We start from the raw sequence: 14625 nt of genomic DNA, 5'->3' as shown, positions 1-14625 counted from the left end.
TGCTCTGGTGTCTGAGGTCCAAACCTCTTCAGTCGTGGCACCAATCCTTCCATCACAAGGTCAAAAGTGAGGATGATTGCTCATAACTGCACAATAATCAGAACAATTCACTTCACAACATCTCAGATATTAAAACAATTTGTGTCCATATGCAGCCAGACCTGGACAATATCTAGGTTTGGGTTGATAAATGGCAAATAATATCCATGCCACACAAGTGCCAGGCAATGACCATTTCCAACAAGAGCATCCAATCAACACCCCTTGACATGTATAGGTATTGCCATCGCTGATCTCTCCTCAATTCCAATCCTCAGGATTACCATTGACCAGAAGCTGAACATTACCAGCTATATAAATACTACATGAGCAAGTCAGAGACTAGGAGTTGCCTCCTGTCTCCCCAATGTTTGTCCATCAACAAACACAAATCAGTACTGTAATGGAATACTTCCTCTTGCCTGAAGGATGCAATGCTCAAGAAGTCAATATCTTCAGTACAAAGCAGCCTTTTAAATTGGACTTCCAAATTCCATGTCAAGCCGCATGCCCATATAGTTGGAACTATATTGCCATTCCTTCGCTGCTACTGAATCAAAATCCTGAAATTCTCTCCCCAAAGCACAAAGTGTCCCTATATCTCAAGGACTGAAGGACTGTAGTGGTTCAAGATGGCAGTTCACGAGCACCAGGACAATTATGGATGGACAATTATACCATGAGAAGAAAAAAAACAAATTTACCCAATTTGTGCTATTGAATAATTTGAACTTTTTTCAATCAAAATTAAACAAGAATTAACAACGATAGACTATGTGCTCATATTAACACATTCCCTTGTTGCTGCTAAAAGTCACAAAAACTGAAGTGACATGTCAACTTAATTTGAATTGAAATGATAGCTTCAGTTCAGGTTCCAAGAAGATAAAAGTGCCCTCTAGAGGCGCTGAAAGTGAACTTAGAATTGATGGTGTTTTTTTTGCTGACCTAAAATTTCAACTTCTCACAAAAATACATGATTTAGTTTAAGCAGGATTGAGGTAAATTTAAACAAGATAAAAGTAAATAATCTTATGATTGAGACATGGAGGTGTGCAGATAGCCTTGATTTAAAGGAATCCCTGCTGCATGAAACACTCCCTTGAAAGATGGAAAACCTACTGGTGAAAGCACGTAATGTTTGAACACCATTAAATGAAGGATTTACATCATTTAAAAGTAGCATTATACCTGGCATTGCTAGGATGATAATGTGTAGCATGAAAGTTTTTCAATTCTTCCCAAGTAAGCTTGGGTATATGTAGTGGGTCACCACCAGAGACTACAGAGTAAGTATGCTCTGGTAGAAGCTTGTTCTGTAGATGCTGAGCATAAAGATTTTCATTGTTCGCCTGAAATAACGAATACAGACACTTTTGTTAAATATACAACAGAGAATATTTTGCAAATCTACACAGACTTGAGACACTTATTACTTTGCACCAAAAATGCACACAGCAAAATTGTTTCATAAGTCTGTAACAGATATACTTGATGATCCTTTTGTCCCTTGTGTAATTATATCTATTATCTTGTTCAGTCTTTCAACAAATTGCAAATACAAGTAATGAGTCAAGAGTAATAATGTCCATTTCACTGCATTCTTTACTTAAGAAGCAAAATACTTTTAAGTAAACTGTCGGACACATTGCAAATGTTTTCTTGTGAAAGGCTATTTGATCTTATCTAAAAAACGTCCTTATCAGCTTGAGGTGCATTTTTTTCTATTTGACATTCTCTGTATAATTAGCTAATTTATTAAACTGTTCTACAGAGGCATAAAAGGTTTGGATGGCATAATAAATGCAATGAATGGAACATCATTTTTAAGTTTAAACACAAGTAGTTCAAATAAACTTTAAAGGAACTCCACCAAAAACCTGTAGAAATACTACTTTCCAAAGCTTTAACATTAATAATGCATGCAATAGGGTCACGTCTATGAAATTCTATCCTCTGTTACAGCACCTTGAATATACATTAAAATGTTCAAATCAAACTGCATTTTTTTCAAACATACTTACAAATACACCCTTCATTTCATTGAACACAACTCCTTTGAAGATAAGTGGTGAGCCTGGATCATCAGGAATTTCGTGTTCCAGCCTCCACCCTTCTTGCCTGTTATACAAAGATAAGTGAAATGCAAAGCCACCTTATGAAAAATTTATTTATGCTTATTTGGTACAGGTAAAAATGCATCATCTTACCAAAAATCCAATTCCCTTAAGCATGGAAAAAAAACAGCATCCAGGTAAACAGACAGAAGATTCTGAAAATCCTTAGAATTTTGGGTGGAAAATGGATACATCGTGTAGTCATTAGCTAAAGATAAAAAAAATCCAAATCAATTATTAGCTTGTCATAATGTCATTAATTTATCGGCACAGCACAACACCTTGTATTGACATTAATTTCAACAAGCTGCCCTGGATTTTAAGGTGTCAGACAGAAACACAGTAGTGTTCAATGTTCACAGGAATATATTTATGCAGAATACCTATTGGTAGATAGAATGCCATTATCAGAAAATTTGAGTTGGCACATTTTGGTAAAACAAATAAAATGTTTTGAATTAAAGTATGTGTTTATATTCACAAATACATTAAAAGCAATAAAAACAGATATTGATGGAAAAACTCAAGTTTAGCAGCTTCTGTGGAAATCAGAGTTAACATTTTGGACCTGTTTCTGAAGAAGGGCCACCAGACCAGAAGTGTTAACTCTGATTTCCACAGAAGCTGCTAGACCGACTAAGTTTGTCCAGCCATTTCTGTTTTTGTTCCTGATTTCCAGCATCTGCAGTTCTTTTGATATTGCATTAGAAGTAATACTTTGAATGTCAAAGCAATATGGAAGTAAAAGGAAAAGTAAGTCTGAATTTTATTGTAGATGCAGAATTCATATACCAAGACGTAACGGTGAATATTTTCAAATTTTAAAACAGTGCTATTGTTCCACCTATAGGGCTTCACACGATATAAAGCTGCATATTCGGTTAAGTCACAATCTAGTCAAATGGAAGAACAAGTAAGAGGGGCTGAATGGCTTATTTCTGGTACCATGACGGACACTGAATTAATACTCAAACCAAATATATAGTCAATGCTCGATAGTAGGGATTACATGCACAAAGGAATGTTTGAAACGTTGTGACTGCTTTCAACTTCTAACCTCGTCCACCCCAGTTCAACACCGGCACCTCCACATCAAACTGAAACTTGATTATGATCACTTCAGTTTTTTATGCCATACCTTCTTCAACATTGCCCAAACCCTGCTGCTCCTCATCACCCCCACTCCTTCCAAAGCCTGTTTCAGAAGATAACTGGTATTTAATCAGTCTCGCCTTATCTACCTACCTACTAGACAATGTACTAGATGAATGCAGGTTTTCTGGCATTTATCAACTTGTTTCGTCTGCCTTACTGCCATTTTAAATTGTAAATAAGGCAGGGCAATGACTGAGGTGTCAGTGGGGGAGCACTCCAAACCGTTCCTATTCATATACCCATCCAAATTCCTCTTAAATGTTGCAATTATACCAACCTCCACCACATCCTCTGGCCGCTCATTCCATACACCCATCACCCTTTGTGTGAAAAAGTTGCCCCTTAGGGCTTTTATATTTTTTCCCCACTCACCTTAAACCTATGCCCTCTAGTTCTGGGCTCCCCAACCCCAGGGAAAAGACTTTGTCTATTTATCCTATCTATGCCCCTCATAATTTTGTAAACCTCTATAAAAGGTCACCCCCTCAGCTTCCGACACTCCAGGGAAAACAGCCCTAGCCTGTTCAGTTCAAATCCTCCTACCCTAGCAACATCCTTGTCAATCTTTTCTGAACCCTTTCAAGTTTCACAACATCTTTCAGTTAGGAAGGAGACCAGAATTGCACACAATATTCCAAGTGGCCTAACCAATGTCCTGTACAGCCACAACATGACCTCCCAACTCCTGTACTCAATACTCTGACCAATAAAGGAAAGCATACCAAATGCCTCCTTCGCTATCCTGTCTACCTGCGAATCCACTTTCAAGGAGCTATGAACCTGCACTCCAAGGTCTCTTTGTTCAGCAACACTCCCTAGGACCTTACCATTAAGTGCATAAGTCCTGTTAAGATTTGCTTTCCCAAAATGCAGCACTTCGCATTTACCTGAATTAAACTCCATCTGCCACTTCTCAGCCCATTGGCCCATCTGGTCCAGATCCTGTTGTAATCTGAGATAACCCTCTTCGCTGTCCACTACACCTCCAATTTTGGTGTCACCTGCAAACTTACTAACTGTACCTCTTATGCTCGCATCCAAATCATTTATATAAATGACAAAAAGTAGAGGGCCTAGCACCGATCCTTGTGGCACTCCATTGGTCACAGGCCTCCAGTCTGAAAAACAAACCTCCACCACCACCCTCTGTCTTCTACCTTTGAGCCAGTTCTGTGTCCAAATGGCTAGTTCTCTCTGTATTCCATGAGATCTAACCTTGCTAATCAATCCCTCATGGGGAACCTTGTCAAACACCTTACTGAAGTCCATATAGATCACAACTACTTCTCTGTCCTCATCAATCTTCTTTGTTACTTCTTCAAAAAACTCAATCAAATTTGTGAGACATGATTTCCCACGCACAAAGTCATGTTGACTATCCCGAATCAGTCCTTGCCTTTCCAAATGCATGTACATCCTGTCCCTTGGGTTTTCCCTCCAACAACTTGCCTACCACCGAGGTCAGGCTCACTGGTCCATAGTTCCCTGGCTTATCTTTACTGCCCTTCTTAAACAGTGGCACCACCTTTGCCAATCTCCAGTCTTCCAGCACCTCACCTGTGACTATCGATGATACAAATATCTCAGCAAGAGGCCCAGCAATCACTTCTCTAGCTTCGCACGGGCTGGGACTGTTTTGCCTTGAGCATCGTAGGCTGAAGGATGACCTCATCGAGGTTTATAAAATCATGAAGGTCATGGATAGGATAAATAGACAAGGTCTATTTCCTGGGGTGGGGGAGTCCAGAAGTAGAGGGCATAGGTTTAGGGTGAGAGAGGAAAGATATAAAAGGGGCAACATTTTCATACAGAGGGTGGTGCCTGTATGGAATGTGCTGCCAAAGGAAGTGTTGGAGCCTAGTACAATTGCAACAGTTAAAAGGCACTGAATGGGTATATGAATAGGAAGGATTTGGAGAGGTATGGGCCAGGTGCTGGCAAGTGGGACTAGATTAGGTTGGGATATCTGGTTGGCATGGATGAGTTAGACCGAAGGGTCTGTTTCCATGCTATACATCTCTATGACTCTGTGACTCTGTTAGAAGAGTCAAGATGTTTAAAATTATGAAGCAAAGTGGACGGGACATATTCTTTCTAATTGTAGAAAGAATGCACTCACAATTAGTGACTAAAATAGATATTTTAAACATGTAAGAGCTGAGATAAATAGCTGAAAAAAAAACTAAATAGGGAATGAGAAAGACTCTACTTCAAAGTACTAGGAACCTTGCTTGTACAGATGCTAAACATGGTGGGATTGTTAAAGCTGAGCAGCATAGTGTTCTAATTTCTTGGTGATGACATACAGAATTTAAACACTCTTTTTACAAAAAACAGAAAGCCTACAAAAATTACAAAAGTTATTCAGTCAAACATGTTCCTTAGGTTTATTACAAACCAAGCTCAAGACTCAACTACTCACAGCATCATCTACAGGTATATCTAATTCAACAATTCTGACCTGTGAAAGCATTCATGAAGGTGGCAAGTGATCGTGTCAACATTTTGAAGAAGGGATCTCTGCATTGGTACTTCTCCGAGCCACAAAGTACAACATGCTCCAAAATATGAGGAACTCCAGTACTGTTGAGTGGTGTAGTACGAAACTGCACACTAAAGAAAAAGTACACACAATTACCTCGTTAGTATTTTTTCTGTAACAATACCACTTAAAAAAGCAAAAACGGAGGATGTTATATAACCTCATTAAAACTCTAACTTTAATTTTCTTACCCATTAACAAAAGCAACAATGGAGATATGAAGAGAAACATTTTTTCAAAAGTCTTTAAGATCTGCAATGCACTGCCTGAGATTGTGGTGAATTGTACAATTGCAGGACTCAAATGGGAATCAGATTGTTATCTGTGAAGAAGTGAAGCATGGAGGGGATTAGAGAGAGAATGCCAAGAAATGAAATTAGGAGAGCCAGGGCAGATACTATGTTCTACCTCCTGTGCTGTAGCAATTTTGTGATTCTATAATCTAACATTTCATTGTTCAGCATCAATTACAGCAACCTTAATCCTCATGGGTTAACAAAAATCAAACAGCTGAAAATCTATTTGGAATCATGGGCTGAGATTTTGTACTCCAATAGCTCCCCTCCCTTGCCAATGAAGAAGCTCAATGGATCAAGCTCTGATTATCCTCTTTAATATCTGATAGGCACGCATCTCAAAGAATCACGAGCCTCCACAGTGAAGACCTGCCCCAGCAGAAGCCACTGGCTAATCACAGATGATTGCTAACATCCCAAGATTTGGGTATTGAATGTTGAGTTCACTTTCTTTCTAAACAATGAAGATGGGGATTGCAGGGAGTGTACAGTCAATGGTTTAGAGACAAGGAAGAGGGCTGGTCTTCATTGCCCATCCCTTTAACCTCCATCCCATATCCCTAATAGAGGCAAATGAAGCCCCTAACTTACTCGCCCAGTTTAAGAAACTTTTTTTTTAGATTCAAAAATGGGATGTAAGCATAACAGCCTTTGACAGGACTTTTCCCCATTCCTAATTATTAAGAGGAAAGTTAAGAGTAAAACATATTGCTGGTGTTCAGGAGTCACCTGTATGTCAGACCAGACAGCAGATTTATTTCCTTAAATTAGTGAACAAGGTGGGTTTTTGACCCAAATGTTGACAGTAGTTACATGATTGATGTTAGATTGTTTTTCCTTCAGATTTTACTCGATCCAAATTTGACCATCTGCTATGACGGGGATTTGAACTCATATCCCAAGATCATTAGCTTGTATTTCTGAATTACTAATGACATTATTGCTATGCCATTGATCCTTCTGCCAAATGGAACAGTCGTTTTCTATCTATCTTGTCTAAACACCTCATAATTTTGGAAACCTTCATCAACCCTCTCAGTCTTCTCCGCTCCAAGAAGAGCCCCAGCTTCTCCAATCTAACAGACCTGAGTTCCTCACCCCTTCTCTACATCCTCGACGCCTTCAAGCACTTCGAAAATTGTGTACCTAAACCAAATGCAGTTGCGACCAAACCAAAATTGCTTTCATAACCACTTTCTCAATCTGTTCTGCCATGCTCAATGACGAGTCTGCACATACACACCCTGGGGCCCTTTGCTCCCAAACCCTTTTCAGAACTGTTAATTTTATTTTATATTGCTTTTCATTATTCATGAATATTTACCACTTCTCTACATTAGATATCAACTGTTGCCGGTCAGTCTATTCAACCAGCCTAAGAACTCGAGGTCTATCATTAACTTCTTTACAGTTAACAATACTTCCAAGTTTTAGATCATCTACAAATAATGAAATAGTGTCCTATACACCTAAGTCTAGGTCATTAATATAAAACCCAAGAAGCAGTGGTCCCAACACTGACCCCTAGGGAACACCACTGCATATCTTGACTCCAAAAAAAACTGTTTAAACTTTTCTCTATTTCCTGTCATACAACCACTTTTCAATTCACAACAAAAACAGAAATTGCTGGAGAAACGTAGTATGTCTAGCAGCATCTGGGTAGAGAAAACAGAGTTAGCTTTTCAGGTCTAGTGACCCTTCTTCAGAATTTCAGACCCTTCTTCTAGAGTTTCATTCATAATTTGTTTTTTTTTCACTTTTCTGTTCCCACTGCTATCATCCCTTTCATTCCATGAGCATATCCATCTTTTAAAATACTGTTGCACACGTAGCAAAATTACTTATTAAAATTTTATTTGTGTAGGGTTCTGTAGAGAATGTGAACTGATTTTGTGACATTCCATTGCAAACTTTGTTTTAACCACATGTAATGAACTGGAAGTTTACAGTATTATCACATCTACGTAGTCAGTTGAGGGTGTGACTGAGGCGGCTCTCAGACAATCATATTTTAGTTATTATTTAAGTGATTTATGCTGTAAATACAACTGATGTGTATACCACCTGCATTATGTTTCTATTATTTAGCATGTGTTCTTACATTGATTATGTGGACCTCTTGATCAAACGGAATATTGCTCAACTGACGCCCTCCTGGTCCCAAAGGGGCTGATTAATAAAAGGTTTCTGTACTTTCAAACAGTGAAACATACAAAAAAAAATTGTAAATACTCAGTAAATCGGGGAGCATCTGTGAAAAGAGAAAGAGTTAATGTATGACCTTTCACCAGTTCATTAACCTGCCTCTCTCCCCCAAGATGCTGTAAGGTTTGACTATGTCCAGAATTTTCTGATTTTAGATTTCCAGCATTCACAATATTTTAAATTCTCCTGAACCCTCTCGAATCGATTAAAAAGCACATACCAGAGTCGGTTAATACTAAATCAAAAATAAAATCAAATAAGGCATAATAAACAAAGTCATAACTGAAGAGATACCTGAATAGATTGTTTGGATCATCCCTTGCTACATGCAAGTGCTGAGCCCCTGTATTATCATGGTTGAGCTTAACAGCTGTCAAGAAGAGATCTGGAACAGGCGTCACCTAACAGAGAGAAAGATTGTTCTTATTATGATAAAAATATTGGAATTTTGAGTTTGGTTATATTTAGAGGTCTTTTAAGACAATTTTTAAAAACAACATAGTTGCCTTTGTGTGTTAATGAAGAAGAATAATCTGATCAGTCCAGCCACGTTGAACTGTCACTGTCCACTGGCAAGAATTTAGTTATCTGAATATGCACCTTGGACTTTATTAAATTTGAAAATAAGAGAGAGAGAGAGAAGTTGAGCTACTCTGCTGTTCAATCCAACCATGATGACCTTGAGCTTCAACTCCAAATTCCTGTCCTCTCTCCGTAACCTTCAACCATCTGAGAGACCAAAGATCTGTCAATCTAAAACTTAAATATATCCAATAATGAAATATTCCAACTCTCTGGAGTGGAGAATTCCAAACATTCACAATCTTTTGACTGGAGAAATTTTGTTTCACTTCATTTCTAAATATTCAAACCTTTTTCCTGAAATTGTGTCCCCTTATTCTAGATGTCTCAGCTAGGGGAATTGACTTCAGAGTGTCTAGACCAACAAGCACCCTCCCTCATAACATGGACCCAATTTACTCAGCCTCTCATCCATGGGACAAATCTAGTGAAGCTTTGTTGCACTGCCTCAAACGTAAGTATACTCTTCCTTGCATATGGAGACCAAAATTATAGACAGCATTAGATTAGATTTTTTTTTAGATTAGATTCGCTACAGTATGGAAACAGGCCCTTCGGCCTACCATGTCCACACCAACTCTTCGAAGAGTAACCCACCCAGCCCCGTTCCCCTACCCTATATTTACCCTTGACTAATGCACCTAACACTATGGACAATTTAGCATGGACAATTCACCTGACCTGCACATCTTTGGATTGTGGGAGGAAGCCGGAGCATCTGGAGGAAACCCACGCAGACACGAGGAGAATGCACAAACTTCACACAGACAGTCACCCGAGGCGGGGATCGAACTTGGGTCGCTCGTGCTGTGAGGCAGCAGTGCTAACCACTGAGCCACCGTGCTGCCCTTCTAAGGACGACAGATTTGTGACATGACAGTCCTTTGCTCTACCAGCTGAGCTATCAAAGGAGAGCCCAAAATTAAGCTTTCAAGTCCAGTGACCCTTCTTCAGTTCAGACCTGCTGAGTTTTTCCCAGCAATTTGTGTTTTGGCTCCGAATTGTCATCCTTGAACCCTTTACCTCATTATTTTCTTTTTAAGGCTCTCCTTATAGCTTTATTTATTTTCCAACTTTCATATTACCCCTCTTAACTCAGGATGTACTTTGATTACACTTCTGTAAAATGGCTGGAACTTACTTTGTTTACAGTTCTACATAAATGCAGACTGTTGTTGCAATTTAGATTAGGTTCCCTCCAGCCCAACAAGTCTACACCGACCCTTTGGAGAGTAACCCACCCAGACCTCTGACTAATGAATCTAATACTATGGACAATTTACCTGACCTGCAATCTTTGGACTATGGGAGGAAATCCACATAGACACAGGGAGAATGCACAAACTCCAAACAGACAGCTGCCCAAGGTTTCCTTGGGCCCTGGTGCTGTGAGGCTGCAGTGCTAACCACTGAGCCACCGTGCCACTCTAAGAAAGCAGGTGGAATGAGAACAGTGAGCACTCAGTCCCTGAGTGGTTCCAGATGTAGTCTCACGAAACCCAGTACAATTTTACTAAGGGTTATTTATTACTCAAATCCCCTTAAAGTACAGATTAATGTAATGCACTGTCCTAATTTCTTGGCAGTATCTGCATGCTAACTTTGGTCCTCCTTGAAAAAGCAGACCCAGGCACCTATAAACACCTACATTTTAAAGATGCATATACTTTTCAAAATATTCTGCTTTTCTATTACAGTCATACAGATGTACAGCATGGAAACAGACCCTTCAGTCCAACACACCCATGCCAACCAGATATCCCAACCCAATCTAATCCCACCTGCCAGCACCCGGCCCATATCCCTCCAAACCATTCCTATTCATATTCCTATCCAGATGCCTTTTAAATGTTGCAATTGTACCAGCCTCCACCACTTCCTCTGGCAGCTCATTCTACCATCCTCTGCGTGGAAAAGTGGCTGCTTAGGTCTTTTTTATATCTTTCCCCTCTCACCCTAAACCTATGTCCTCTAGTTCTGGACTCCCCAACCCCAGGGAAAAGACTTTGTCTATTTATCCTGTCCATGCACCTCATAATTTTATAAACCACAAAAGGTCACCCCTCAACCTCCGACACTCCATGGAAAACAGCCCCAGCCTATTCAACCTCTCCCTATAGCTCAAGTCCTCTAACCCTGGCAACATCCTTGTAAATTTTTTCTGAACCCTTTCAAGTTTCATAACATCTTTCTGATAGGAAGGAGACCAGAATTGCATGCAATATTCCAACAGTGACCTAACTAATATCCTGTACAGCCACAACATGGCCTCCCAACTCCTGTACTCAATACTCTGACCAATAAAAGAAAGCATACCAAATGTCTTCTTCACTATCCTATCTACCTGCGACTCCATTTTCAAGGAGCTATGAACCTGCACTCCAAGGTCTCTTTGTTTAGCAACACTCCCTAGGACCTTACCATTAAGTGCATAAGTCATGCTAAGATTTGGTTTCCCGATATTCTCATGACCAAACGGAAAAAATTACAATTGCCTGCATTATACTCCATCTGCCACATGTTGTCCAGTTCAGTTAATCTACCTATATCGCTTTGCAGCCTCTTGGGTGTTTTTCTCTCAGCTTACATTCCTATATCTAGCTTTGTATGTATGTAAACACAAAAAAAAGGCTAAAATTCTTAGAGCACTCCAGTCATCATAGTCTTCAGAAAATGTCCCATTGACCCCTATTCTGTTTCCAGTCCATTAACTAACTCTATCTATGGGCCAATATAATAAGTCTCAATCCAAGTAGTCTTCATCTGGTACATTAATCTTCTGTGTAATACCCTGCTTTTTCTTTCTCTATCTTTCAAAAATAAATCGCTCATGGAATATGAGCACTGTTTTACTATCCATCCCCAAGTGTTCATAGGGCAGCAAAACATTAACACCACCGGGTCTGGGAGATGTCAGATTTCCTTCTCTAAAGAACATTAATGAACCGGTTAGGCTCCCATTTGATTAGCTTTTTATTGCAGATATTTTTCTTTTGCTGAATTCAAAAAACACCAGCTGCCAAGACAGGATTCAAACATACGTTCCAAGAATATTAGCCCATGATTATGGATCACCAGCCCAATGGCATAACCATTACACCACTGCCTCCCCAAAAGTAATGAGGTTAAATTTGTTGACTTCCAATCTGCTAGGATCTTTCCAGAATCTAGTGATTACATTTATAGTACTTCATAAGCTGTGGAGCTGTCTCAAAGACATGAAAATCACATAAACATGTTTTTCAAAATAAAGCTGTGCAGAACATTGAATACAATGTTTGTTTTCAGGATACATGCTGTCAGCATTTCCCAAACATCATAAAAATGCAGCAATACGACCCACAGAAGTTTGTTTCAGATCATACCATAGATCAGAATTCAACTCCATTTGGAGAGAGATTGCTGGTTAATAAGATAACAAACTACCTGGTTGACTGTAAACCCATGAATTTTCTTCCCAACTGTGTACTGCCTGGCTCGCTCTTGCGCAGAACTACTTCTCCATCGCCATGAACAGCAGCTCATAGATCTATTAAGAAAAAGGATGTTGGAATTACAGTAAAACTTTTCATCTATTTAGATAAAAACTTAGATAAAAACATGATTTCAGTGATAAACTGGAAATCAGTTGTCAACGAAAACAGAAACTGCTGGAAAAGCTCAGCAGGTGTGGCAGCATCTGAGAAAAGAAATCACAACTAACATTTTGAGTCCAGTGACCCTTCCTCAGATCTGAAGCTAACAAGGAGAAAGTTTAATGCAGAAAATAGGATGCAAGGATGAAGCAAGAAATAAATGATAGGTGGAGAAAAAGCCTAAAGATAGAGAAGAACATTTGGACAAGGAACCGAATAATAATCAGCTTAGAAGAATGAATAGCTACTCATGGGGACAATTATTAGCTAACAATGGGTCATGTAATAGCAGACCAAGTGATCACAAGGCCTGGTCCTGTTGGGGTAAGGTGCCTCAAACCCTAAAATTGTTGAATCCATACTGAGTCCACAGGCTGCAGTGTTCTTAAGCGGAAAGTGAAATGTTGTTCTTCCAGCTTGCACTGAGTTTTGGTTGAGCACTGCAGCAAACCAGAGACAGATGTTGGACAGGGAACATGGTGGTGTGTTGAAGTGGCAAACAACTGGAAGCTCAGACTCTTTTCTGTGGACAGAACATAGCTCTTCTGTGAAGTGGTCACCCAGTCTGTTTAATTTCCCTAATGTAGATGAGACCATGTTGTGAGCAGTGAATGCAATAGACTAGATTGACTGAAGGAGAAAATGAGGATTGCAGATGCTGCAAATCAGAGTCTAAGAGTGTGATGTTCGAAAAGCACAGCTGGTCAGGCTCTGAGGAGCAGGAGAATCAACATTTCAGGCATAAGCCCTTCATCAGAAATTCCTGGCCGATTCTCCTGCTCCTCGGATGCTGCCTGACCTGCTGTGCTTTACCAGTGCCACACTCAGATTGACCGAAGTGCGGGTAAATCGCTGCTTCACCTGGAAGGTATGTTTGGGTCCTTGGATATTGAGGGACGAAATAAACTAGCAGGTGTTACACATTCTGCAGCTGCAAAAGAGAGTCCCATGCGGCTTTGAGGGATGATTTTGGGAGTGAAGGAGGAGTGGACCAGAGTGTTCCAGAGGAACAGTCCTTGCAAAAGACTGACAGGGGAGTGGAATGTATATCTGGTGGTGGCAGAAATTGCCCTTCATGATCCTCCGGATACATAGGTGAGGACAAGGGGACCCTACTGCTGTGGTGGGAAAGAATAGTGGGAGTGAGGGCTGAAGGTGCGGGAGATGGGTCAGACTCGTCTGAAATCTGCTGAGTTGAACAAAAAGGTTGAGAAAATAATAAACCGATCTTAGGTATTTGGCAAAGTTAAAGTCTGCGTTCAGAGCCATTCTTTCGAACAGTAAAGTGAGAGTGACACATGGAGAACGAAGCAGGTGCCATCATATTGTGTCACATTGTGGAGAATCAGCACCAACCCACCCAGTACAGAACCTTCTCCAGGCTTACAGAGTTGGCACTGCCTCTGGTCACAGCAGCGTCAGTCTGTGACTCTCAGGGTATGGGCGAGGGGTGAATGTGGTGATGAGCGCCCAGGTCATCGCGTCGCCCTGGGATCGAGGAGGCAGCAGCTCCGAGGGCCGGCCTGTTATCTCTATCACTGGAGCGTGGGCAGGGCCAAGGGTCGCCCTGGTGAGTGTGGCCAGGAGGCGACCGCCTGTGCCCAACGGCCCTGTCTGTCTATCTGACTCTGGGTTCAGCTAGAAGGCTCTGAGCCCCCCCTCCTTCCCCTAAAAACACGGGAAGTAGCTGGACCGGGGTGGCCTCACCTCCCGCTCCGCACTGACAGCAGCGGCCTCATGCCCGCAGCCCTACGCAATACCGCCGCCATCTTGCCCTAAGGTTCTCCTCCACCGTCGCCAGGCAGCCTGCTGGCTCGCCGTACCCAGCAACATCCCGAACCCTCATTGGCTAGAGCCGCCCATAGAACACCCACACGGATTGGATAAAACAGTGACATCGCCAATGGAGGGCGTGGTCAATCTGCCGGGTGCACGCATGCGCGAATTTGTCAAATCTGCAGGGGGAGTGGGTGTGAAGGATTGCAAATTCAGCAATTTGTGCACATCATGATTGATACTGTTACCTGCTATTTAAATGTCTCAACTGTTGT

At 40.8% G+C, this 14625-nt stretch overlaps 1 protein-coding gene across 2 annotated transcripts in view; it reads right to left on the bottom strand.

The window, feature by feature from the left end:
- The window catches only part of pitrm1 (pitrilysin metallopeptidase 1), a 65073-nt gene extending 50683 nt beyond the window's left edge, over positions 1-14390 (bottom strand). For both annotated transcript variants that reach the window (XM_060825098.1, XM_060825099.1), the window contains exons 1-7: positions 14282-14390; positions 12366-12468; positions 8652-8758; positions 5773-5924; positions 2250-2364; positions 2064-2160; positions 1231-1391 (exon numbers count right to left, since the gene is read on the bottom strand). In XM_060825098.1, coding sequence (XP_060681081.1) covers positions 1231-1391; positions 2064-2160; positions 2250-2364; positions 5773-5924; positions 8652-8758; positions 12366-12468; positions 14282-14343 — 797 coding nt within the window. In that variant the 5' untranslated portion in view covers positions 14344-14390. The remainder of the gene's footprint in view (positions 1-1230; positions 1392-2063; positions 2161-2249; positions 2365-5772; positions 5925-8651; positions 8759-12365; positions 12469-14281) is intronic.
- Between the last annotated feature and the right edge of the window lie 235 nt (positions 14391-14625).

The sequence above is a fragment of the Hemiscyllium ocellatum genome, chromosome 5, assembly GCF_020745735.1.
Source record: "Hemiscyllium ocellatum isolate sHemOce1 chromosome 5, sHemOce1.pat.X.cur, whole genome shotgun sequence".
Taxonomy (NCBI): Eukaryota; Metazoa; Chordata; class Chondrichthyes; order Orectolobiformes; family Hemiscylliidae; genus Hemiscyllium; species Hemiscyllium ocellatum.
The sequence above is the reverse complement of the archived record's forward strand: the minus strand, read 5'-3'. Positions and strand labels throughout refer to the sequence as shown.